Source organism: Elgaria multicarinata, chromosome 15 (genome assembly GCF_023053635.1).
Source record: "Elgaria multicarinata webbii isolate HBS135686 ecotype San Diego chromosome 15, rElgMul1.1.pri, whole genome shotgun sequence".
NCBI classification, from domain to species: domain Eukaryota; kingdom Metazoa; phylum Chordata; class Lepidosauria; order Squamata; family Anguidae; genus Elgaria; species Elgaria multicarinata.
Genome location: NC_086185.1, coordinates 29,292,781 through 29,319,916, shown reverse-complemented (window position 1 = coordinate 29,319,916; position 27,136 = coordinate 29,292,781). Strand labels below are relative to the sequence as shown.

At 47.8% G+C, this 27,136-nt stretch overlaps 1 protein-coding gene across 1 annotated transcript in view; it reads right to left on the bottom strand.

The window, feature by feature from the left end:
* Nucleotides 1–3,237: 3,237 nt before the first annotated feature.
* Nucleotides 3,238–27,136, bottom strand: part of SLC16A2 (solute carrier family 16 member 2) — a 108,152-nt gene continuing 84,253 nt past the window's right edge. Inside the window, exons 2-6 of the mRNA XM_063142087.1 lie at nt 21,822–21,966; nt 13,303–13,765; nt 11,151–11,294; nt 8,975–9,203; nt 3,238–5,656 (exon numbers count right to left, since the gene is read on the bottom strand). Of these exons, the coding sequence (XP_062998157.1) occupies nt 5,436–5,656; nt 8,975–9,203; nt 11,151–11,294; nt 13,303–13,765; nt 21,822–21,966 (1,202 nt within the window). The 3' untranslated portion in view covers nt 3,238–5,435. The remainder of the gene's footprint in view (nt 5,657–8,974; nt 9,204–11,150; nt 11,295–13,302; nt 13,766–21,821; nt 21,967–27,136) is intronic.

Here is a 27,136-nt window from a genome sequence, read left to right as displayed (position 1 = left end):
TACTTTTTATGGCTGAATTTGTAGCAACAAACTAGGATGGGGAAAAGGCAAGACCATGTGCTCCATTTGGGTCTCACTGAAATACAAAATCAAGATTTCGTGGGAAGGGAGAGGGCAAGATCTCTCTTGGTGATAGCTCACAGCCCTTCTCCAACCCCCCCCCCCCCGCCAACGTATTTATAAATCAGCGGTTCCATTGATGCCCAGCAGTGGAGAATAAGGCTGGAAATTTTCGCCCAGCCATAACAACAACCCAAGAATCTATCGAACAGGACGCAAAACCAAGAAATGAAATGAGTTTGAACTTGCCAAAGCCAGGGCTGCAGTTTGGTCCATCGTGAAGGCAGGGTGCAAAGCCATATAGATTCGGCTGCCCGCCCCCCCCCCCCCTAAAGTGAAGAGGATTTTTTTTTTTTTTTTGCATCTGTACCCTTGTGGCTACTCTGAGGCACTTGAGAAACAGAGATTACTTTCTTCACTAAGTGAAGAATAGGCCATTGAGGGCCAGTGTCCACTTTCAAGGTAGAGTCTGGTCCCCAAACCATGATGTACAGTATATATAAAAACCACCCCAGGAGGCAGTAACTAAAAATCAAAAAAACACCCGCCCCACCTCACCCACACGGGATAGTAATTGGAGGCAGTTGGCCTGGTTTGTAGATAATCCTTGGCATCCATAACCACCGGACCCTCTTTCTGATCCACAAAGTTTGGCTTTGGGGAGGAAGTACAATGCCTTTGCTGTTGCAAGCCAACTGACAGGCTACTTTGGCGTCCCGGGAAAAGTCACGGAACGATCGGAATATAAGACCCCAAGGAGAGCCTCGTTGGGCCAGGCCAAGGCTCTGTTTCCGACAGTGGTCAGCCAAATTCCCCCACGAGCAGGGGATGACGGCAATAGCCACCTCTACTGTTGTTCGAGGGGAGGGGTCAAGGACAACACCCCCCCATCCCAGCATCTGTGGTGACTTTGCCAGGTTATTTTGGCGTGGTGCTCTTGAGGAAGGGTCCCCTCACAGAAACAAAAATGGTTGAAAGCTAAATCGGAAAGACGCTGAACTGTGAGGCACATCCCTGCATCTCCTCCTTCCTGCAGGGCAAGAGGGTGGGGTGGGGTGGGGTCCAGCAGCCCCTTGAGACACCACCTGGGGCTATTTTTTAGTGTCACCTGGCTCCATGACCTGCCTCCCCTCCAAAGCAGGGTACTGCAAAAATGAACTTTGGACATTCCAGTGAAACTTGATCACAGAATTACACAGTGTCCCCAATGCAAACAAGTGCAGTGCTTTTGCAGACACAAATGATCTGCAAAATCAAGAGGATAAATTTCACCCTAGGACAGAAAAACAAACCTAGGGATCACCAAGGTTGGCATTCAACACATAACCGAGGCCATTTGGAACGGGCATTGTCCTTCTCCGCCCCCGAACATCGCAAATACGTCAAAACTCTCGGTAACAAAATGCAAGCTTTGGTATCAACCATGTCTGTCATTTATTATCCTCTCTTCCTTGAAGGAGAATGGTACTTAAGTCTCTTAGTATTTTAGTAGCAGCCACGTTTCTCTTTCATTTTATGACTTAATTGTTAACACCTCAGAGCTAATAATAATAATTATAATTATAATCCGAGTGAACACTGCCAAGGGAGTCCTCTTTTAATGCATCTGTAACAGAGGACTCCACATGGGCCAAGCGCTCTTCCCGCTTTGATTTCAACAGCTTCTTTATCGCTGGAACAGGTGATGATTCCAGGAGTCACAGACTTCAGGGCCTTATATAATACTGTCCCTGGAGCTGCCATTGCCGTGTGTGTGTGATGTGTGCAGTGGGAATGAGATTGTGACCGGGATTATGGGCTGTGATGATCTTTCTTGGGTCCAGAGGGAATGGGGAGCTTGGGGCTCTTTCCTGCAAAGGAAAGGAAAAGAGGCATTTCACGCAACATGCACTGCTGACCAGAGGAGGGCCCTGCTGCTGCAGCGGCGTCTTTGGGCTGGACTCCTGCCCTCCAAGATCCAGGCAGGGAAATGGGCAGAAGGTCTCTGAGGACCGTAATGTCAGAACGGCGCAAGGCATGGAGCTGCTCAATCAGGTTCAAGGACAGAGTTGCCATTTTGGGCTTCAGACCAGAATACTGGAGGCAGGGGAGAGGGGCAGGGAGGGATTTCAGTATGCGGAGGGCGAGATTTAGAGCAAAGCTCAAAAGTTGTTCTGGACGAGGTAAAATTGGAGGTCATAACCGTAAGTATTTCTATAGCCTTTTTGAAGGCTGAAACCACTTCAATCCATGGGGTTGCATCCGCAATGGGGGACGGGCCGCACATGTCTGGTCCTGCTGCTTCTGTTGCGCCAGCAGCCCCCAGTGCTTGCACAATGATGATTTAGTGGTTTGGGGGGATAACCGGAAACGCTCGTTCCTGGAAGTGGGCAGGTTGGTGGGAGCTTGCATAAGGCCGCTCTGCTGACCTGCCTCCTTCCAGAAGCGAGGTGGGGGTGGGGTGTTTCCACTTGTTTGGGCGCTTGCTCAAACAAGACCTAAATCGCCATTTGGGGGCCACTTGCCCAACAGGACAAGAGGTGGGCTCTACCCTCAGACGGACAGGGCTGGATACTGCCCATGTTCTTGTAATCCTGACAACAACCCTGCAAGGTAGGACAGTATGCAAACTGACCGGGTGGTCAGACTGAGGGCAAGGAAGGTGTGTAAGGCCATGTAATGAGTTTGTGGCCAAGGTGAGATCTCCATTGAGGGCTTCTCAGTTCATGGCTTAGTCTCCTAACCCCTATGCTTCAGCCTGCTCTCTCGCTCTCTCTTTTAAAAGAACTTTTTTTAAAAAATAGCTTCATAACATCCAGAAGTCTAGGCAGCTTGGGATAACATGTGGTCTGGAACACAATAAATGTAGTGTATTTGTGGGTGTGCGATTCCCCACTCCCTTCCAAAATGGCCTTCATTGGGAAGGACCCAAATAATTTTGATAACTCCATGAGTGAGAATATGTGTGAGGGCCAAGCACTGGTTCTGTCCTAGGATTTCCCCTGACACTTACTTTTCCACCTGCAGGGAACTGTGTTGTGTAAAGGGGCATTCAATCATGTAACAGACACACCTCCCTGAAGTGGTACGGTCCAAACACACAGGCTGACCACCCCCTTAGTAGTTTGTAAGCAGCGAGTCCTCAGTCAGTCTGAAACTAGGCTGTACCACTTCAGACTCCGTGTGTGTGTATGTATTTTACATGATTGAATGCTGCTCTGTAATAAAAAATAAAAAGTAAAAAAGCAATCCCCAAATGTAGAAAACAGGGCAGGGAGAAGGCCAGGCCAGGACCCATCTTTCCTCGACATGCTAGATTTCTATCTGCAGGGATATTTTATATGGATGGAGAAGCATTCAGTCATGTGATCCTCCCATCTACAAGCCCATCTAAGGGAGATGTTAGTAGGGCATCTTTCCCTGATGCTGTCCAAGTCCATGGGGCATAGAATCATAGAATAGCAGAGTTGACCGGCAAGGAACCAGGGAAGATGTCCAGCCAGATATTTGGAAGACTCTACCAGGCCTCACCTGTTATAACGTCACTGCAACATGAAAACAGATTAGGCAAAGAGCTTCCGAATCAGATGTGGGAAGGAGTCAGCATTTTCTTTCACCCAGGGACCCCCTGCCCCCACCCTACCAACAGTATCTGAGAGTCGTTTATAACCCCAGTGGGTGGCATTTTGCTGCTTATACCACAAGCTGTCTTCATTTCTGTAAAATGATGATGGGGAGAGGGGCAGGCAGAGGAAGAGTAATTTTGCTGCTGTTATTGTTAAATTTGTGTGTGTTGAAAATCCTTGCTGATTCCTGCAAATCACCCAGAAATCTAGCAGTAGCTCTAGATCTACCTTTTGCCCAGCCCAGCCCTATACCGGACAGAGAGGTCAAAGATGGGTAAACCGAAAGGCCTCAGCACAGCTCCAAAGGAAATGTCACCCGGGCCTAAAGCAACGTCTCTTTTCTTTTGGGAAAATGCCTGACTAGCTCCTGCAGTTTCTCTCATACCAACACACAGGGCTGAGACGTAAGAAGCCCAGTGCAACAGCTCAGCTACCTTTGTAGGGGGACTAAAGAAACCCTTCTTCCCAGGTGGTATCACTCCTCTGCAATTAACCACTGCTGCTGCTGTGTGCACTACTGGACCCAGCAAGGCACAGAGCCTGTGTCTTGGTTGCTGAGGGTTACGTTTCCAAGGGGCGGGGGAAAGGCCAACCAAGAGCCGCACATAGTTCAGCCTCTTGCGGTAGGCTTTTGAGCATCTGGTGCAGCTTCTCCACATGCCGGAACACATTTCCACACAAGGACTGCAGATTCTGGATCGGAAAGGCGATCCCAAGTGTTGATGCAAACACGAGGATTCGACAATTCGGGTCAAAGATGTCTCAGATAAATGTCCATTTCCACTGCCAACCCTCTTTAAAGCTTCAATGCCAGCAGAATCCAAGCGCATGAATTCTAATGACAGGTCACCCTAACTCTGGCCCCTTATGAAAATTCCACATCGGAAGGAGGTCTTGGAACGTAATAAGGTACTGGAGATAGATAAAACACGCTTTTGTCAAACTGAAGGTACTATTAAGAGAGTCGGATCCTCCACTTGCTTCCGGAGTTGCAAATTACATCCTTTGTGATGAAACACCCTCAAACAAAGGATGGAGGTTCTGAAAATATTGGAACACCACACCTCAGGACTTGTGAGAAGCAACCTCTCCAACAAGGTCTGTTAAATCAGAGTAGGAAAAGCAAGACCATCTTTCCTTTTGAGATACATTTGATATATGGAAAACCAGGTGATGAAAAAAATCACCCAATGGGGCTTGATAGGCAAACCAAGTGCTCCATCACAGTTTCAGAGGCAGGGTCAAAGGAGTCAGGATGGTAGGGTGGAAAGAAGTGGAGAAGGGAACACTGTTTGCAAAAGGATTTCGAATCCACGCGCATGGCTGGTTTTCGTTCGTCTCCGCGAGTGGTTCAACTCCACCTCTGAGAATTTGGCTGCTACAAAGTCAACTCCCAAAGGAGCGCCACTGTCAAGGCAATACGTCTCAGCATGGCCACAGGATCAGACCTTTGGCGGTTGGGATGGGTGCAGGCTGGGGTTGGGGAACTCAACCAATGCAATCTATTAAAAACTGCTGTGCCAACTTGAAAAATTGCAGCAGGGAAAACGAATTAGAGTGCTATTAGAATCCTCTCTGTAGGCAAGAGCCATCACCAACTTGAAAGCAAACTGTCCGGTCAGAATTGTTCTTACTTTACCAATATGGCACTCACCACCTAGAGTTGAAGAGGCTCAATTCCTCTTCAGAACAGGCTGAGCTCAGAAAGTGCCAGAAAATGCTGGTGATGACAGTGCATGTGCCGGGCACCAGGAAATTGGAAGGATGGCTTTAGATGTGTGCCTCCGTGACCGGAGAGCCCGGAAGGAGCTCCCCGTTCATCATGGTCTCTGAAACCAACATCTTGTCTTTTCCAAAAACCAGCCGCTTCTGCCTGAGCTGTCTTTGATGGATCAGAGGAACAACAGCCAGAACCAGACCCCCAACTATGGGAGGGACTCCAGCAAAGTAGAAGGCGAAGTGGTAATTCCCAAAATGGTCACGGAGTAATCCTAGAAAACAAAAGAGCCTGGTTTACGGTCTTGGCAACTTCACAATGGGTTTAAGCTTCTTTGAGCGTCATCACACGGGGGGAAATCGCGTCTCCTTACCGTCGCTTCTCCTCCCCCACTTCTGTCCTTCATTACTTCCTCTTTCCTCCTGGAGAGGAAAGAGGAAGAAAACAAAGACCACATGGCACATTCAGGGGCCATTTTTATTGCACTACTTTCCTTGCACACAGCAGGAGTTCATGGTACATTCCGTTTTTTAAAAAAAGTCGGATTAAAAGGGGTCTATTTTGCAACGGAAAAATGAGCGGAAGGAGGAGGTGCATGGGAGTCAGATGTCATCATCTAAAGGATGCGCAAACATCATAAGTGGGCAGTAGCAAGCATGCTATAACATGCTTATTTGATGGCACCCTTTGTGCCCAGGAAAGAAAGAGCAAGTGAGCGAGCGAGAGAGTGCAATGGATCAATGAAAACAACTGTTAGGATTAAACTCTTGATGGGGCTTGAACCAATAACTTGAGGGATGTCAGTCCAGGATCCAGTCCACATGCTACAACTGAGTTCTGGGAATTGGAGGGAACTACAAGGATATCAGCCACCCCAACAGGGATGCTTCCTTATATTAACAGCCAGAGTCTCTGTGACAGGTGTCCTTCCTGATCCCCATAAAGGTTTCTGGGACAGAATTACTCATTGGTCTAAGAAACTAGGAGACTTGCTTTGATGGCTATCAAATCCCTTCACTTAATTTCGTCTTGCCCTGCCTTCAACATAATTGGAGGCAGGTCTGACAAACTGGGACTTTGGTCATTGATTTTGGTAGCATCTGCACTGCACATGTCACTGTTAGACTTGACTCTGAAGGATATATTTGATGATTCCGCACCAGCAGTGACCTTCAATGCATGCCTCAAACTTTTGCTTTTATCAGCTTTTTATAAAAATATACGATTCTATGATATTATGTATTTGAATTTCAAATGAGCCCCTTTTCTTCCCTTTTCTTTTTTTAAATAGAGAACTAATGATTCCCCAGAAAGAGAAAGGATGTTTCTGCCAGAGATGTCAAGAAGAAGGCAGAACCCATTTTTGTACAAGTCCTTAAGGTCTCTTTTCTTGTCGAAAAATTGGCTTTGCTGAAGAATGACTTGGTTGTTTTCTGAGCGTACGAGCAGTTGGGGGCTGTTGACATTGACCAGCTCAATACTCACATTCCCAAACACAGTCATAATTCAGCAGATGTTTATGCAGTGGCCAAAAGGTATTGCTTACCAAAGCTGTTGCAAAGTTCTTGGAGGATTGATCTACAACACAGCTGGTAAGCACACATAATCTGATTAGAAACCACTGTCAACAGCAGAGACTGGGGACCTTGCAAATAAATATATTCCACCATATTTTCTGGACTTCAGCTGGCTTGTGCGGTGAATCACTTCGCTCTCCTCTCTCTCTCCTGCATTTTGCTACTTGCATAATATCTAGTAATTACACAATGCACTTCAAGTGTTGAAAGTGCTTTACAAACATTATCTAAATAATCCCTTGGAAGAAGAGATACCGGGGAAGTAAGAAAAGAAACAAAGAAAGAACCAGTTCAAGACCAAACACAAATCCTCCCACTCTTACAAAGAAATGTCAAATTTGTCCTTCAACCCACAGTACATCAATCTCCATAAGTGTGGTGAAATACCAGTCACTGGCTGGGTCTGCACAGTCACAGAGGGAAATAAGCCACGCTGTTTTATTTTTCCTGCCTGTGTGTGCTGGTCACGAGCCGTCTAATTATTATAATTACCCTCGCCGTGTCGTAAAGCGTCTGAAGCCGGCAAGGACGGGAGGCTGCAGTGGTTTGCCAATGACCCAGCGACCCTAGGACAAGCCATGGTTTTCAGTCGGGATGGTGCAAATGCCTGACTGAGTCTGGGAGTCTGGTGGGCAATCCTGCCCCCAGCCTCCAAGACCAGGCTCGGTGAGCCTCTGCCCCCTCGGTGAACCCCCAGCCCTTACCAGACCCATCCACGAGGGCCTGGTAGCCGTCCATGACTTCAGCGAGTCACCATTTCTATAAAAAATGGCAACTCGTGTTTTCCCATAAATCGATTCATACGGAAATAGTGGCTGGGAAGCAGCCATTTATGCCTGTAATGTTGCGTAAATGGCTGCTCACGGGCATCGTTTACGTAAGAATTGATTTATGGAAAAACACGAGTTGCCATTTTTGCACCAATGGTGACTCACTGAAGAGATGGACAGCTGCTGGGTCCTTGTGGATGGGTCCAGTAAGGGTTGGCAGCTCATGAGCGGGTTGGGGGGGGGGGGGAGAGTGAGCGAGGGAGTGGAGAAACCAGACAGAGGTGAATCCGTCCATCACTAGTTTCAGGTGCTTTGTAAAGTCCAACGGGGTGCTCTGTGTCTTCTATGGTCATGCGAACCTGGTCACTGCAGACTCTGGAATTGAGAGGGACACTTGAAGGATCCACACACTGGCCTGGTTTGCATGATCGCAACCTGGTTAGGAAGTACCATGGCTTTTCAACTTATCTCGGCATGCCAGCCAGATATGCGGAATTAGCCTCAGCAGTCAAGCTTCTCTTGTCATCTAAATCCCCTGACGGCGGCTTGTTGGGGTGGGTGACAAACCACCCAGAATCCATGGACAAACTGTGGGGCAGTTTGTTAGCTACCCTCGCCGGGTTCAGAAGATATGAGCGAGCAGGGCTAATTATGTAAATCTGACCGGCATGCAACCGGCACACCCATGGTGGCTTGTTAACTATCCTGCATTTGTGTGAACCGGCCTGCTGGCTCAGTTCAGATATCACACCAAGCCATGGTTAAGGAAAGTTAACTATGGCTTGGCATGAGGTCTAAATTGACAAGCCATGGCTTGTGATCAGCCAGCAAACCAAAACCAGGAGCCATGGTATGAAGTGGAGTGGCAAACTATGGTTTGCATGGGCTATAGTTTAGCCTGATGGTCTGAACAGACGGACGATAATTACGGCCAACTGTTCAGCCTCCAGAGGCTATTGGTCCAAGGGCTGTGCAGATGGCAAATGAGAACTGTGGTTTGTTGGCCCTAATGCATGTTGGGAAGCTCAAACAATGGTTTGGTTTGGGCTCTAAACTAGTTAGTGCAAACCATTGTGTGATGTCTGAACTTGGTCATTGCATCTGATCAAGGCAAGGGTGAAGAAAGAGTTTGAACCACCCCTAACGAATGCATATGACTGTGTAGGGAGAGGACCTGTTAGACAATTGGAAGCCCTCTAGCTTAGATCGTTCTCCCAGGTTTACCAAGACTGACAGTTTCCTTACCTGCGATTGGTGGGCCTGCTGTCATTGGGATGGCCATCAGCCCCAGGAGATAACCAATGGCTTGAGAAGCCTGCATGGGCCCAACCAGCTCAAAAGCGATGGGAGCCATGATGGTTATGAAGAGTCCATCACAGAGGCCAAGGAAGAGGCAGACGACAATGACCCCCCAAAACCCTTGGCATTGTGGGAGCATCATGCACATGATACCCAAGACGATGAAGGAGGCAACCTAAGGAGGCAAAATATTGTCATTATTCAGACAACTAGGGAACAGTGGTGGAGTAATCCTACTAGGTTGACGTGGCTTTGGGGCTTGTAAGTCACTATCGGCATCATAGAGCAGGGACAGCTGACTTGCGCATTCTCAGAACCTAATCTATTCTCCAGCCGCTGGGCAATGCAATGCTCAGGTTCTCCAATGAAGTGCGCACCACCAGCATTAAGGGATTTCCATGTACAGGAAGTAAATGAAAGCATCTTTATTACAAGAAGTCTTCCTTGATTGAGCAGCCATGGTTGGTGGGTTGTAGTTGTTGTTGTTTTGCAGGGTTGGGGTGTATTCTCTTTGGTTTTTTAAAAAATGTTTAATATAGTGTTTTCATCTTTTACTTCCCCCCGCTCTAGAATTGTTTTCTAGAATCTAGAAGCCTCTTGGGGGTTGCCCCATATATTTGCTCCCACCTCGATTCTAGGAGTGCTTCCGTTTCCAGGCACCTGGCTGTCCTCATTCCTTCCCCTGCCTCACAGCTCAGCCTCCCCTCCTGCACTCTCTTCTCTTCCCCTCCCCAAATAAGCAGATTATTCAGTGCTGTTAAGACTTGGCAACCGGCGTGCTCCAATTTGGCTTCCCAGATCATCATGGAGTTGAGACAAGAAGAAACGTGAAACTCCCAGACAATGCTAAAGGTCAGAGAATGGGGAGTTCTGGGAAGCCATGTGGAGGAGAAAGCTGGAAGCGAAGGGAAGCACCCGCCCCCCCTCCAACCGGCTCCGTAGGCAAGCCAATTGTGCGTTAACCACATTATACAGTCTCATTAAGAGACTCTAAAAGGTTGCGCTTCTGACATGTTGAATGTGTACGTGGCTTTCTATTTTATTAATTCTCTGAAATGTCTGCCGGGATTAAAACCCTTCTCCCTCCTTTGCACGGAGTGCCAAGGTCACATGCAGGCCACAGCAGGAACCTGCGCTGCACGTCCCGTCTGGTACACGACTCTGTCTTGGGTCTCTTTTGCGCTCAGGAGGTGCAAGTCGGGTTAATCCATTAAAAAAAGGCCCTTGGTGGAACAACTGTCCGAGCCATCCCTGCTTCTGACTACGGCCTTTTCCAGTTGGCTCGGAAATGCAGAGGGCTTGTGGCTTCTGCCTTCCGCTGCCTCAAACCACAGCGGGAGGAAGGCCGGTTACAAGGCAAAGTATGACTGAAATACTGGGAGTTGAGCGACTTCTCTGTCTAGACATACATTAGTTTTTTCTTTGTCTAGACATGCGTAAGATTGCGGCCTGAATTGCTTAAGAGCATTGGAGGAGAGCATCTAGATCAGAGCTAAGGGCCTCTCTAGCCCGGCCTCCTGTTCCCACAGTGGCTCGACCAGATGCCTCTGGGAAGCTCACGAGCAGGACATGAGTGCAACAGCAACCTCTCCCGCTGCTGTTGCCCCAAAGGCAGGAGGTCTTTGTACCTCAAGGCAGCATCAAGCCATCACGACCGGCTTCAAAGCATGTTTTGAAGGTACGGAAACGGCAAACCATGGTGGCTTTCTGAGCGCCCAAGGTCTTCCCAGACGCTGGCCTTTCCGTCTTCCTTGCCCCCGGGACATGTGGGGGATTCCCTGACTTTCAGGTTCAGCTTTTCAGGGAGGAGGGGGAAGCATAGTAAGGCAGGGCTTCCTCGGAGACCCCCGTCTGCGCGCAAAAGTTTCCTGTGCAGCCCACTTCGCAAACGGCTCTGAAACCTTGCAGCCCTCCCCATTCGGGCACCCTCTGGATGTGTCGGACTACATCTCCCATCGTCCACAGTCAGGATGGGCCGGCTGGCCATGTTGGTGTTGTAGTCGAACACACCTGGAGGATGTCAGGTTGAGGAAGGCTGGTCGAGAGCTCTGCTCTTCTTGGAGACAAATCCTTCCGCGAGGAACAGATTCGTGCAGCCCTGGAAAGAGCAGGCACGGCCTACCTGTAAGTAAATCTTCTTCAGCCCGTGGATGAGGTCCCCGATCGGTCCTGAGGCCAAGCGCCCAACCCCTGACATGGCTCCCAGGCAAACGAGCACGATCCAGGCCCTGTCGTTTTCCTTGAACTTCTCTTTCACATACTGCACCTGGGAAAGAGACGGGGTGGGGTGGGGTGGGGGTGGGGCAAGAAGGGGATCAGGCTGGTACTGCTTACAAGGACAACTCCTAAAGCAGCTCGAAGCACCACCAGCCCCTGGGAAATGGGTGCAAGGGCAGGCGCAGGGTGTGTCCTGGCTTAGGAGGGGTATCAGCCATGGGGGGGCACGGTGGGTTGGATTTCGCTGGGGCGGAGATTCCACTCTTGGTTTTACTTAAAACCAGCCAGAAGTTTAAAGACGCTATCCAACACACTGGAGCCATTTTGGAGTCCAGCACCATGGACAGCTCCTTTAGACTTCTGGCTGGCTGTACCTGAAACCCGGAATGGAATCTCCGCCCCACCGAAATGGGATCCACTTGCCTCCCCTGATCCACTTGCCTTCTCCAGCCTTGCCCCTCCTGGTAGGTTGGACTGCCAATTAGTTTCCGAACGTTGTACAGTGTTGGTTATTACCTTTAAAGCCCTACATGGTTTGGGCCCAGGCTACCTGCGGGATCGCCTTCTCCCATACAATCCGCCCCACGCACTCCGGTCCTCTGGGAAGAATTTACTTCAGTCTGCCAAAACTAGGCTGACAGCCATTACCCAGAGGACCTTTTCTTCTTCTGTTCCCAGGCTGTGGAAGGGCCTGCCAGGAGAGATTCACCAACTCAACAGTCTTTCTGAATTTAAAAAAGCTATAAAGAGTGATCTCTTCCGGCAGGCCTACCCAGTCGAATTTTAAGATGTCTGGCTGTTATTTTAATAATGTATTAGTTGTATATGCTTTTAATCAGTTTTATATATTTTATAGTATTTTTATATTTGGTGTTGTTCCCCACCTTGATCCAGAGGGAGAGGCGGGTAAGAAATAAATGTATTACTGTTATTACTACAACTTCCAGAATTATGGGGGTTAAAGTCCAAGACATCTGGAGGGCAGCAGGTTGGGGACAGCTAGATTAGGGAGTACAAGCAGGGGAAAATCCAGTGGTGTTGGGTCAGGGCACCCTTGGGATGCTTCAAGGGCCTACAGGTTCTGCGCCTGTTTTTGAATGTGCTCTACGTAGGTGCAGAATTCCTAGGCGTGTCTGTGCAGAGACCATGTAGACTACATCCGTTAGCCCTTTGATGGGGATGTTGAATGGGTTCTGAAGTACTTTTATAGACAACTGAGCTGGCCGACAGTGTGAACCCTCTGGAACCGAACAGGTTCCCTCGGCTTGGCAGACCACACCTCAAAGCAGGAAGGGAGGACACCAAAGGGTTTGCATTGGTTGTGCAGTTTGTACCACTGGCTTTCAGGTTTCAAAACAGAAAAGTTGTTATTTTCTTCAGCCAAGGGCTACTAATGAGCACAACAGCATGGAAAACGGCTGCGTGGACGCGTTCTTAGAGGCACGAGTGTTTCCCAATACCCTTTATAACTGCAGGGTGACATTTCTTAAAACCAACGAGACTGCAGAGGAGTTTGAGCCAGACCCCAAGATGCAGGCCTTTTGGTGGCCCTGGAACCTCAGATCATTGAATAAATAAGAAAACTGGATCTCCTTTGCGTCTCATGTTACTCAACAGCAAGAAAAGACAGCCATCTTCCTCAACTATCACTACCATGCTGGTTCCATAGTCAAACCAATGGGATACTCTCAAGTTGTGAGTTTCAAGATAGCCCCTACACTTCCCGCTTGGATAACTGTCTATGGATTATTCTGGTGACTCATAACAACAGCAAATTCTCCGACGTTGGCACAGAAGGGCTCTGAGTCATTCACTGTTGCAGCACTGAACTCTCTTCTGGTGGCCCCATATGGCCTTGTCTTGCCAAGCAGAAGGAAGACAGCCATTCAGAACTAGTTTCAGAACATTCCCAAAGTCCTGCTCTCATTGGTAGGTGCTTCTTCCTCAAAGGCCAATCATATTGGTTTCCGAGCTCCCCACTCCCTTATAAGATCGGATACAAGCCGCTCCCCCTCTCACCCCCAACAGTCCCATCCATTATCTCATGACATTCTCACCAGATACACGTAAGGTACAAAGTATCCCAGAATGGCAGTTGCTATCCCAAAAGCCCAAACTCGGTAGGTCTTTTTCCTGAAGACCCTCATGTTGAAATATTTCCGCATCTGGGACATGTACTGTTGCCTCCAGCTTCGTCCGTCCAGTTTCATGTGATCCAAGTCGTGAGGGTCAGAGGTACATGGGAACATGGGGCGGAAAGTCAGAGACAAGAAGATCTGGACGAGCATAAATGCGCTGAGGACTTGGAATGTGTGGGCCAGCCCGATGGCTGGGCCGATGACCTTCAGGAGGAAAGGCAGGCACATGGAGAAGAGGCAGCTGCCGGCAGTCACCAGGCCGTTTGCCAAGCCCAGGCGGTGTTTGAAGTAATGCCCGAGGATAACCAACGAAGGCTGGAAGGCAAAGGAACTGCCACACCCAAAGAGGACTCCGTACGTGAAATAACGGACTTCAAGGGACCTATTGGGGGGAAATAAATCACAGTTACTTTCCAGTATCATCTCCCTTTTAGTACTATTCGCCTGACACAATAACCAACAGTTGTTCAAATAATCAACTGTGCACAGCATTGGTTATTTTGGCTGAATAGCCAACTGTGGTGTGAAAAAGTCCTGACAGACCACACAATAACCCACAGCTGACTATTTAACCATGGGTTATCGTGTTGTCTGAACCCAGTCAGAAGCAAGTTTACGGCTCCAAATCTTAGGATAATTCAGATGCCTTCCTCCGAGGTTGGAGACAGCACTCTGACCTCGGAAGAGGGAGACCTGCCCCACTTCCCGCCATTATCCAGAAGTAGAAACAGTCACTACCACTTCAGCAAGTGCTGCCATCCCAAAATTAGACCAGATTTTCTCATGTTATGGCACACCTGCTATTGTCAAAAATCACAACAGACCACCTTTTCGAAGTCTACAATTTGCACAATTTTCAGGCTATCTTGGGTTCAAACATCGGAAAATCACACGTCATTGGCCACAAGCACATGGGGAGATTGAGAGATTTATGAGGACCCTGAAGAAAGCCTTATAGGTTGCTACAGCAGAGGGAACCAATCTGAAACAAGAATGATTTCGATCTGCCAACTGTTCCGCTGGTGTGGCATCAGCTACCATAATCTTTGGCAGACAGGTATGGACAAGGTTACCTCAAACAGATGCCCCACTCAAGGATGCACATCTGTGCCAACATGATGATAAGGCAAAACTTGAAACAGTACACTGACCAACCCTGGCGAGCCAGAGTAGAACCATTCAAAGAGGGGGACATGGTGCTTGCTAAGAATCTCCAGCCTCAAAATGCCCTTCTATCCTGCACCATACCGAATCACAATGATAAATGACATGGGGGTTACTGCACAGAGGGGTACCCATAAAATCACAAGGAATTTCCCCCACATCTAACCTCTTCACAACATCCTTCAGACTTAAAGCCCTGATTATTATGATTAGGGTGACCATATGGAAAGGAGGGCAGAGCTCCTGCATCTTTAACAGTTGTATAAAAAAAGGGAATTTCAGCAGGTGTCATTTGTATTCATGTAGGACCTGGTGAAATTCCCTCTTCATCACAACAGTGAAAGCTGCAGGAGCCCTGCCCTCTTGCCCACATACAAAAGAGTGCAGGGCTGCTGCAGCTTTAACTATTGTGATGAAGAGAGAATTTCACCAGGGGCTACACGCATACAAATGACACCTGCTGAAATTTCCTTTCCTTCCAAACTGTTAAAGACATAAGAGCCCTGTCCTCCTTTCCATATGGTCACCCTAATTATGATGATGATGATTTTGCACAGAGCGATAACCCTGTCCCCACCCACCACTCCAGCTCCAACAACTCTGGGAGATCTCGCACGTTATCCGACAAGGACCAGCCGCCGCCGTGCTCCAAGCTATTTGCATGACAATACTACTAAAAGAAGCTGTTCTTGTGAACCATGAGCCAATTATCCTGTTTGCCTAATTGATTTGTTTGTGCATTCTCAGTATGTGTATTAGTTGTAGATTTTCTTATACAACTGCAGTTTTTGTTGTTGTTCAAATGCCTTAAACTTTGTAGTTATATTGGTGGTTTTCCAGGGTGACCACATGAAAAGGAAGACAGGACTCCTGTAGCTTTAGCTGTTGTGATGAAGAGGGAATTTCACCAGGTGCTGCAGGCATACAAATGGCACCTGCCGAAATTCCCTCTTCATCACAACAGCTAAAGCTGCAGGAGCCCTGTCCTCCTTCTCATGTGGTCACCCTAGGTTTTCATATTTGGAGGGGAAGGAGGGATGTAGTGTTTGTTAGGGATGTGCTCCGCTTCTAATCGGACCGGCGAATTAGAAGCGGAGCGGGGTGCTTCGCCTCCCCTTAAGGCGGAGGCGAAGAGGATTGGGGGGCCGGCGGAGCATGGTGAAGAGGATCGATGTGAAGGCGGATCCTTCGCCTCGATCTGGAGCTCCGCCGGAAAGGTAAGTGGGGTTTACCGGGCCCTGCCGCTGTCGCTGTCGCCCATGCGGCGACAGCGGCAGGGCCCGTTAAACCCCCCTCCTCTCCCTTACCTGCGTCCATCTGCGGTCCGTCGGCTTCTTCAATTGAGCCTGCGGTTTAACCAGGAAGTCTGGGCTGCACTTGCGGCCCAGACTTCCTGGTTGAACTGCGGGCTCAATTGAAGAAGCTGACGGACCGCAGACGGACGCAGGTAAGGCCCTCCTCCCCCTTGGTCCCTTACCGGGCTTTGCTGCCGTCGCCGCCCGCAGGGCCCGGTACCCCCCCCCGCCCTCCTCTCCTAGCCTTACCTGGCGCCACTCCCCTCCACTGCGGAGCTCCGATTCGGAGCCGGAGCTCTGCGGCGAAGAGGAGCGGAGTGTGGGCGGAGCGGGCCGATCCGAAATTTTCGGATCAGCCCGCGGGGCGGAGCGGGGGGTCCGTGCACACCCCTAGTGTTTGTGATAGGCCCATTCCTTGAGCCAGGCCAGGTTTCCTAAATGACCTGCATTAAGCACAGATAATCCATCCCAGGATTTGTACCAGATGGGCAAGGCAACGCCAGGCGGCTGTGGCTGCCCGCAAGGAAATAAATGGCTATCTCCTAAGCCTTGTGTGGAACCAACACCTACTTCCAAGGGTCCCGGGTCTGTGGACACGATAACCAGGTGGTAAATTGGATTCAAATGTACCCAAACCGTTCTTATTTTATCTAGTACCCATAGTACTAGATAAAGCTTTACTCCCCCTACTCTGAAACGATAAGATTTAAACTGATTCTGCAGAAAGAAATGAGCAATTGATTTGGTGCAGAACAAAGACTCGACTATTTTGTTCACCGGCGCGACTCTGATACCTTCAACTACAAAAAAGACTGAAAGATGACAGCAAAATGTCTACCACGAGGGGATTGAAAACTGCCTCTCTGCAGTTGTCTGCCTTTCAGCGGAGAGCTCTAACAAAGGCCTGTCTGTTGAGACTTTCAATGTTCTGTGGAAAGAAAGTGGCTTAAAAACCAGCTTCTGGAAAAGGCACAGACGAATTGCTACTAATCAGGTGTAGGTAGTCCTGCCCACAAGGAAAGGGGGCAACAGAAATGTTTACAAGTGTATCATTTATTCCATTACAGCTCTGTCTTCTCAGTCAAGCGGAACGTGGGCCATGGTTTCTACGCCGCGTTATTCAAAGGCAGCCCTGAAAATCAATTTTCTGCTGTTCCAAATCAAATCACATCAGAGGAACGTCAGGAGAAGCCAGCAGCTGAATAGAAACTTCACCATCATTGCCTTCTTGGTCACAGAGTTGTTTCAGGGACCACAGCCCTCTTCTCTGGATTGGAGAAACGTGTACCAAACCATGCCGATGTGCAGAGAGGCAGCACTGACCCTAGGATAGACGAAGTTCTCAATTTTCCTCTTCCCTCTTAACTCATCTTTCAAAACCAAAATGATACAAGGCCAGCTGAAATCGCTGCTTACGCCAATGTGCATCTCAGAATCAGCCACTTAGAAAAAATATGGTCAGTGGGAAATAAATCTATTTAAATAAATAAACCTAATGGCACGGTCATTTTCTTTCTCTCTGATTAGGAAACTCTTTTCTATCCAGTTGCTACTAGCCCTTGTTTCTGGAAAGTTCTGAGCACTTGTCTTCAAATAAGTGATCTTGTTTAGTGTCCTTGAATGGGGACAAAGATGTCAAAACCGTAGCCCACCTAGACCGTAGCTTCAGCCCACGACTTCAAGCTCCTGGCAGTGGTTCGAAAAGCACCACAAAGTAGGTTGCCCAAATGTAGGTGTGTACTGGGGCGGGGGAGGGTATTGCATATTGAGGTGAAGTTCAACCCATGGCATCTTCAATTAAAGGGACTCAGGTAGGAAAGGTACTGCCTGAACCCCTAGAAGTCCAGTAGACAGTTATGGGCTGGCTGGTCCAATAGTTTGACTCTAAGGCAGATTCCTACGTTCAAACAAAATTTACAATTGTCCCTCTTGTCACTAAGCAAATTATTTTGTGATGGGAAAAGCACATAGACTCCATGAGCAAAGGTTTTGGATTATATTACTTGGCAGTCTAAAGGCTTGGTTCAGTTGCAAATCAATGACCTGGTCAGACAGCACACTAAGGCACAATACTTAAGCATTCTGAACTAAACATGATGTCTTAGCATGTCACGTGAACCATTCTTAACCATGGTAGCTACATAACCATGGTTTAAATTCACTCACTAACCATTTGCTGTAAAAGTGTTAGTGGCCCAACTATGGCTTAGCATGGTGTCTGAACACATGCACAGTCAATATACAAATTACAAAATGGGAATTTTGCTTTTAAAATGGCCTTTTCCACCTTGTAATAATTGAAATTGCTTTGATTTTAAATCCGCCCGCCACAGTAGACATAGAGAGGAAACAGTGAGGTGAGGAAGGGAGAATTGACAACATGAAATTTAATAATAAATAAAAGATGCACAGCCCCATGGGTTGTGAACATGCGAATGGTCTAAAAAATGCATGGACAATTGTTATTTTTTGCCTGAAACAGAAGCTAAGATTTTGCCTACATGTTTGCACTTTCTGTACAATGCCCACTATCCTGTTAAGGTTTTCCTTAGCCATGATCTTCTCTGTTTCCTATGCCAAGTACAGGTTGGGATCCAACCAAAGCTATGCACTTTTATTCAGATCAATTTCAATGGAGCAGTTAAAAAGAGTGTTTAACACTCTCCCATTGAAATGAGTGGGATTTAAAATGAAACCTGAATGTAATGCAATCCAATATATTCTGTGGTGTTGTGACTAGAGTGTCAGACTGGGAGTCGGGTTCTAGTCCCCATTCGACCATGGAAACCCACTGGGTGACTTTGGGCCAGTCACAGACTCTCAACCCAACCCACCTCACAGGGTTGTTGTTGTGAGGATAAAGTGTACGCCGCCTTGGGTTCTTTGCAGGAAAAAAAGGCGGGATATAAATGCAATAATGCAAATATACATCTACACTTATATAATCTCTTAACTGTGTCTAATTTTGGCTGGATTGTCCCTACAGAGCTTAACATATTGCAGGACGTTTGCACATAAATAAGATTATGTTGTTGTTTTTTAGCAGAATCACAGTAAAATGCTTTATTAATTCTTATTTTCATCCTCCTCCAGCAAATGCTTTACTTGAGAATGTAACCTATAATTTGGAGTCACAGGTTATAACGTATTAAAAACAGAGAACAAATGGAAGACTAGATTACCTAAAGGCTATTCAAAGCTATGGGACTGAATGATGCTAATTGTGCCAGCACGGAAAACTGCCGAAAGTTTAATGTGTAATCCACAGCAAGAGTCAAAACCCCAGCCATGCTAAAACACTAAAAACAAAGAGAATGAGAATTCAGGATTTGATCAGAACAGCATATTGCAGAGGGGAAAACAAGACTTGGAACGGGGGAAGAATTATGTTTCTCCAAAACCCATTTAACATCCTGATGTTTCAGTTTAGTATGCATAGCCAAACACAGCATACAAAGATAGTTTGTCATTCTGTTCTGGCTTATGAGAAAACATGAATCTCCTTTGCTTTTTAAAACTTTAATGTTTCATGTACTAGTTATTAATGACTTCAGTTTGGAATAGCATTTGTTTTAAAAGTGGTAGGATATGGCCATCCAGACTAGGTCTGGGAGAAGAAAATGCTGATGGGACTTTTCAAATGGGCTAAAAGCTATTATAAGCAGCATTGCAGAGTGCTTTCAAGGAGGATAACTTTGCTTGAGCCAAACTTCTTGGTCGGCCAAGATTCCTCAAGCCTTTCCATGGACACACAAAGCTGAGACAAAGCTCTCTGGAGGTTCTAGGTAACTCAACAACAGTTTATTGCAGTCAATAGACCATTCCAGCAAATAAAAATTTTACATACAAGCAAACTGAACATACCGTTAACTATTAAAAGTCAGGCGATCATAGAAGATCTAAAAGAAATGGCCAAGTTCAAAAACTTGGCCACTTGCTCAGTGATTGATTTGTCTATATTACAAAGTAAAAGAGACGTTAAGAATTCAGTTGGGTGACCAGGATAAGATTGTAAAATAGGGTGTAGAAGATCGTTTCTGGCCCCTAGATAAAATCTACAAAACAGTAAAATATGAGCTACAGTTTCCACTTCACTATTGTTGCACGGGCAGCATCTGTTGAGCACTGGAATTTTATTAAATCTGCCCTCCAAAAGTTTGGAGGGAAGGACATTAAGTCTGGCTAATGAAAATGCTCTCCTGTATTTAGGAATAGTCAACCAGCGTAGATAAGGCATCCCGTCTTTATAAAAAGAGGCTGGTAGTCCTAGGGACAAGGGGGAACATGGGCCCTGTGCAGCACTCTGAAGGACTTGCATATCTATATCAAGCAGCCTCTGTTTCACTACTGATTTGGCACTAGCTAAATCCCTTGGTAGTAACAGGGGGTGAAAGGCCTACTGACTTGATTTTACTAGTCATGGCCTTTGACCAAGGAGATTCAAAGCGGTCTAACAGAATCTTAGATACTAGAGAATTAGATGGAGGTGCCAACTTACAGCAAAGCCAAAAATGGATAGCATGGATCCAGGCCAGGCAATTAACAGAACTCGCTTTGCTTGAGCCAAACTTCTTGGTAGGCCAAGATTCCTCAAGCCTTTCAGTGGACACACAAAGCTGAGACAAAGCTCTCTGGAGGTTCTAGGTACATCGCTGCCGTGCCATACTCTTTATCTACACCAGCCTTCCCCAACCTCCAAAGCCCTCCGGATATATTGGACTACAACTCCCAACTTCCTCAGCCAGCATGACCACTGCATGGTGGGAATTGAAGTCCAACACATTCCGAGGGCAATTCCTGTAGGTTCCCTTTTCTATGGGGCTGTCCTTATGGCGTCAGGTTGCTGCCGTGATGATCCGATTCCACGCACTTTCGCTGCAGTGGGGCGGCAGCAGCTAACCTTGATGCCGCAGGGAAAGTGGGGGGTTTCAGGCGCCGGTCACATCCCTTGACCTCTGCCCGGGCGGACGGCAGCCAATCAGGGGTCACCATCTGCCTGGCCACGCCTCCGCTGTGACTCCGGAGCAAGGCTTAGGGGCTTTCTTGACGTTGTCTTGTGGGTCCCTACCTCACTCCGGAGAAAAAAGTTGGGGTAAGTCCCTGACTTCTTTTCTCTTCAGCTTTGGTGGAAAGCCTCAGTGTGGGTGCGTGATTGCTGCTGCATCGTATAATCGATGCCACACCACTACGCACGCACTCCGTGGGTTTCCAAGCATTTAGACAGCCCCTCCCCCCACATGTGGTGTTTTCCAGTGGCACATTCCTTGCAGCATGTCCAACACATGGTGGTCCGCCTGGTAGGGATCACCTACCCAAATTGCGGTTTTCTGGCCTTGAAACAGGCATCTAAAGCCACTGTGAGTGAAGAGCAGTAAAAAAAAGAGGGGATCTACGCTGAGTACTGAAGGCGCCTGCGTGCGCCTCCAGTGCACCCCGAAAACGATGGTGTAGATCCTGCCCTGGAAGAGGCGGAGGAAGAGGCGGAAGAGGAGGCGGCTGGGGAATCCTTGCCATCGCCACCGCCGCCGCCCACCTCTCCGCCGGCCTCCTGCTGCCGGGGAAAGAGCCAGCCGGGTCGGAGAGCTCGGCGGAAGAGGCGGGGCGGATTCTTCCGCTGAGCTCTCCGACCCGGGTGGCTCTTTCGCCGGCAGCAGGAGGCCGGCGGGGAGGTGGGCGGTGGCGGCAGCAAGGACGCGGCCGGATTCCCCAGCCGCCTCCTCCTCCGCCTCTCTGGGCAGGATCTACACCATCGTTTTTGGGGTGCACTGGAGGCGCATGCAAGCACCTTCAGTACGCAGTGTAGATCCCCTGAGAGAGAGAGAGAGATACGCAGCTGCACCTAGACCCTGCGTCTTCTTTGCCAAATGTTGAGGTGTCTTGGCTGGTAACAAAATGCGACCAGGGCTCTGAAATGCATTTCAAGCTAGGCATTTCCCGGGAAGTTATAGGTCCCTGCAAAGTCAACTTTCAAAGGCTTACTTGGTGAAGGAGCTGGAGAAGAGTCCGATGAAGGCGATGGCTGCTCCTGAGGCGGCCGTCGTCCTGCAGCCGATTCTGTCCGTGAAGATGCTCACGATGGGAGAGCAGAGGAAAACCATCCCCATTCCAATGGAGCCGACCAAGGCTGCGGACAGGAAGAGAAAGATGGGGGAAACTCTATAGCTGCGTCCAGCTAAGCCTTGACAACAGAGAAAGTAAGGCGGACCGCCATGTTAAGAAGGAGGGCCACACCACGCAGACGTATGGCCCAGCCAGGAACAAAAATATGTTCCCCCCATTTAGGGTCATGGCTTTCAAAGTGGGCTTCGGCTGTCCACTTCCTTCTCTCGACGAAGGGGTAGCAGACCTGGAAAGCGGCTCATGATCAACTTTGTTTGGGGCTTCAAATGCTGCTGTAAATAGCCCCCCCTCCAATAATTAAGCATGCCTGATCACCCCCTTAAGGCCAAATAATGCACACAGCACTGGCTTCAGCTTAAGGAAATGAAGAAAACCTAAGAAAGAAAGCAGGGAACAGGAACAAGTGCAGAGAAGAAGGGCGAATGAAATTTATTTATTTATTTATTTATTTATTATTGCATTTATATCCTGCCTTTTTTCCTCCAAGGAACCCAAGGCAGCGTACATAATCCTCCTCCTCCTCCTCTCCATTTTATCCTCACAACAACAACCCTGTGAGGTGGGTTGGGCTGAGAGTCTGTGACTGGCCCAAAGTCACCCAGTGGGTTTCCATGGCCGAGTGGGGACTAGAACCCAGAGCTCCCGACTCCCTGTCTAACACTTTAGCCACTATGCCACACTGTCTGAAGCCACAACCGCTTCGTCCTCTGCTGCATGGGGGAATTTAAAAGGGCTTTGAGGTCCAGCGTCTGGGTTGGGAGGTGCACCTGAGTTTGTCATTCTTACATATCCATCCATTCATTCATTCATTCATTACATTTCTATACTGCCCAATGGCCAAAGCTCTCCGGGTGGTTTACAAAGATTAAAAACATTAAAAATCCTTTATACATAGAGCAAAAAACATTGACATACAAACATATAAACAGGCAGCACACATGCACAGACATGCATCTAAAACCATTTTAAACCATCAAAATAAGAAAATTCCAGGACCTGATTAATACCTCGTTATATGCTGACAAATTCCCGAGAGAAGGGAAAAGTCTTAACCTGGCACCAAGAAAGTAACGATGTTGGCACCAGGAAGACCTCATCGGGGAGATCATTCCATCATTGGGGGCCCACCACTGAGAAGGTCCTCTCCCTTGCTGCTGCTTTCTGAGCCTTCCTCGGAAGAGGCAGCTGGAGGAAGGCCTTAGATGACGAACGTAGCGTACAGTCACCAACTAAGGATTGGTTCATAGACTCATTGCTCACTGGCTGCACCATCAAGGGGTGATGTGCATGGATGAAACAGGTATGACAGATCAAAGGTGCTTCACACACAGACACCTGGTTGTTACATGTAGCAGAATCTTGAGGTGATGCACTTCAGCACACCAGACAGCAGGCAGGAGATGCTCTTTTTGAATTCTACCCCATATCGCCCCCACCTACCCCCCCCCCAAAAAAAATCCCTGAAAGAAAATAAGCACAACAGTGAGAAAAGTTCTAGTTGAGCCTACTTGCTGTGATGTTACTTTTCTACTTGCAGGGATTCCCCCCCACACACACACTGCTGAGAGGAACATTTAAAAAATGTGATCCACCACCTGCAGCCTGAAGCACCACCATCTGCTCTCTCACCTCACTTGGTGGCCTACGGAAGACCAAGCCTCATCATGTGATTAGATGATGCATGTTAGAACAAGCCCATACCGAATTTACTTCAGGAAAAAAGGTGTTTTAGCTCCAGTACGTTCTTTAATCTGGAAGAGCTGCTGGGAACGTTTGTGTCAGCTACCTGATTCCCCTGATTTTTTTTAATTAAAAAGAGACAGCGAGAGAGCAAAACACCCAAAACCTGTTCTTGCTGTTTACTGAGGAGATATTTATTAGTATGTACAAGTTGGGCCTGTGATGACATGTTGCAGCGTGAACTCCTCTTCAGGGTTCCAGCCAGCCATGTTCCCCAAAGGCTCATCTCAACTTCCCAAATCTTGGGCATTGGAATCCATGCATATCATAATGCAGAGAAGGAGATTTCGGGAGACACGGTGTGCAAATGGCTGAGGTGAAGCCACAGTGGCAAAGGAGAAAAAGGAACGTGGCAGCACCAATTCCGAAATCCAACGGACTTGGACAAACTTCAAAAAGTGGTAAAAATGTACAGACACACTCCTGAAATGGTTTTGATATCTGATGTGTTTAGAGTATGACTCTTCATCGGAGACAACCAGTGGTGGAATTCTAAGCCCTTCGGAAAGGACTCCTAAGACCTTCGAAAAGTGTTTCATCTATCCGGCATCTTAATGGCCTTGTGTTCTCTTGACACGTTTCCATTTGGACTGCAAAAAGTCCCACTGAGTAAATGAGCCCCTCAGTACAGTCAGTCCTCCAGAACCTCAGAAAATACTAAGTGCTCCATTAAAAAGAAAGCCAGGGTGGCCCACGTACTTCTTCAACCCAACTCTTTCTGCACAAAGAAAGACTCAGTCACTGGAATACACGATCTTTCCAAAGGAATCATATGTTTCCTCCCCAAATCAATTGGTTGAAAGGCTTTCCTGTAATAAATTGAAATTGGAGCAATACTTAAAAAAGGGACAGAGTAAGTGAGACACGGCGTGGTGGGTGTGGGGGGTGGTCTGAGATCCAACAGGATGCCTGTTGACACTGGGGACAAAGTAGGACTGGAGAAGCGGCTGTGGGGAGGGAGACCCTCACGGCAATTCGTGGTCAGGAACAAGGCGCACACTGTAATCAAGGCTTTCTAATAGGATAATGTGGCTCCCTTCCAAATAACTGCAGAAAAATGAAAAAGGGAAGGTGGAAGGGTTGTTGTTTTTTTTAAAGAAAAAGCAAGGAGCCAAGGCAAAGTCTTGCTCATTAAATTGGATATTTTGAGAAATGTTCCTTCCCATTGAAGCCAAAGTAGTAAAACATTACATGGCCGTTGAAAGGTTTGAAATTTACTCAAGGATGTGGTTGTTAGAGGAAATTAGTCCAAGGAACACCGACACAAAAGCATCAGGCAATGATTAAATTTAATGGGCTGGATTCAGAAAGCAATTAAGATGGATTTACACGTGAAGGGCTGGGGTCGGAATCTGGCCTGAAATTTGGTCTCGGAGGAGAAGGTAAAAACAAAGTCTGGACCTGGATTTCAGAAGGCTTTGCGTTCTTCCTCCATTAAAAAAAGAAGTTGGTAGAAGTCTGGGGGCTTCCGTACTTTTCGTTTACTGTGGAGTTCACTCACTTTTTACAAATCGTCAACATCATACCTTCAGCCAGCCAGCGACTGGGTTCGGGCGACACAATAACCAACGGTGGGTTAAATAGTCAACGGTTGGCTACTGTTTCTGTTGGGATGTTTTCACACCGTGGTTGGTTATTCCGCCGAAATAACCAATGCAATTAACCAACGCTGTGCAGAGTTGATTATTTGAACAACCATTGGTTATCATGTCGTATGTCAGGCACCGTTGACTATTTCATCTCACACAGTTGGCTATTTTCGGCGACTACAGAGTCCCCTGGCAAATGTGACCAAATTGGCTGCGGCTGCTCTAGTCCAGACAGCAAAACTCGCAATGGCTGATGGGATACCAGTGGGAGGACTGAGGGAGGGACAGAGGAGGGATGTGTCAATCAAACACACCGTTGATCAATAGCCAACTCGACTCTGGCCTTAATCCACACCACGGTTGATTATAATCATGTCGTGTGGGGAGTGACCCATTGATAATCAACCGTGGATTTGTCTATTAACCCACCACTGACTATTGTGGTGTTTGAACGCAGCCAGTGTCTTCTTGTATTTTCCCTGTGGTTCTTCTGCTTTTTCTCATACTGCAGAAAATCCAGCTTTCTTTAGAAGAATGGCACAATTTCTGCAAATCTAGATGGTCGTGGTGCTTCACCTGCCTTGTGAAAGGGTTGGCGTTCAAGCACATTGCCACACGGCACACCTTCACCACTGCCTTTCCAGTTGGAAAAAGTGGTGAAAAAAATAAGCCACATGTTATGTGTCTGTGTTTATTAAGAACGTAACAATAGACGAAGTCAGGGATGGCATGTAACACAAATTATACAAGGGTGCAGGTGAAAGAGCCCTTGATGGTGTGGCTGATGTTGTTGGGTCCTGTGACAGGGGTGCCTGAATAGAAGTGGGGGCAGAGTTGGCCCTTGGGTCTATTGCATGGTCTGGTCCCTCTGTCTGTGTCTCTGTCCTGTGTACTATTGCTGGCTAGCATCTGCTTCAGGTTGGGAGGTTGTCTGGAGGCCAGGACCGCTCTGCCTCCCAAGGCTTGTGAGAAAGAAATGTCTGTGCTGACGATGGGTTGGAGTTCACTGGTGATCCGTTGCCGTGGTTTCAATTGGGGGCTGTAGGTGACCACCAGGGGTGTACTTCTCTTGGTCTGTCGGCCTTCCTGGGTATCCGTATGGCCCTGTCCATCTGTCTTTAAGTTTAAGGTGCTTCTAGTGATGGTGATCATCTGTCCCGTTGTGAAAGAGAAATAATGTGTTTGGCTTGGGCGGGGGCAGGGTGTGTGCGTCTGTGCAGTTGGAAAATTTGCTTTTAAAAAGCGCTGCCCTGTAGTCATGTGGTCTCCCTTCAAAGAACATTGCATACCGTTATAACCAAGTAAGTCTGCGCTAAACAGTGGCTGAAGTGTTTCAGTCTCAGAGGAAAGGAATTTGCTGCTATGTAAACGCCCATGTTTTGAAACAAGGTTGGGAAGACTGAATACAGCGCTTTAAGGTGGCGCAGCGGGCATTTAGCAAGCATATCACAAAAGCACACGGAGAAGTAATAATTGCTTCAATGAAAGGTTGCAGAATCACATATGGCTTGATTCTAAATGACTCCTGGATCAGAAAAGAGTTCATCTAAACCAAGCTTCCTGCCAGCCTGGTGCCTTCCAGATACCTTGGACTTCAACTCCCATCTGTCCCAGCTAGCATGGCTGATGGTCTGGGACAGTGGGAGTTGTAGTCCAAGATATCTGGAGGGCACAGCTGATTTAAACAATCCCGTCCACTCTCATGGAGGCAAGGGGAAATGTTTCTGGCCAAGGTGTTTTCTGCCCCTAAATACTTCATTTTTGTGTGAGGAAAAGCTGGAATTTAAAAATACAATAACATCACCCAGTACATCATAATGCTCCAAACATTTTAAATGGACAATA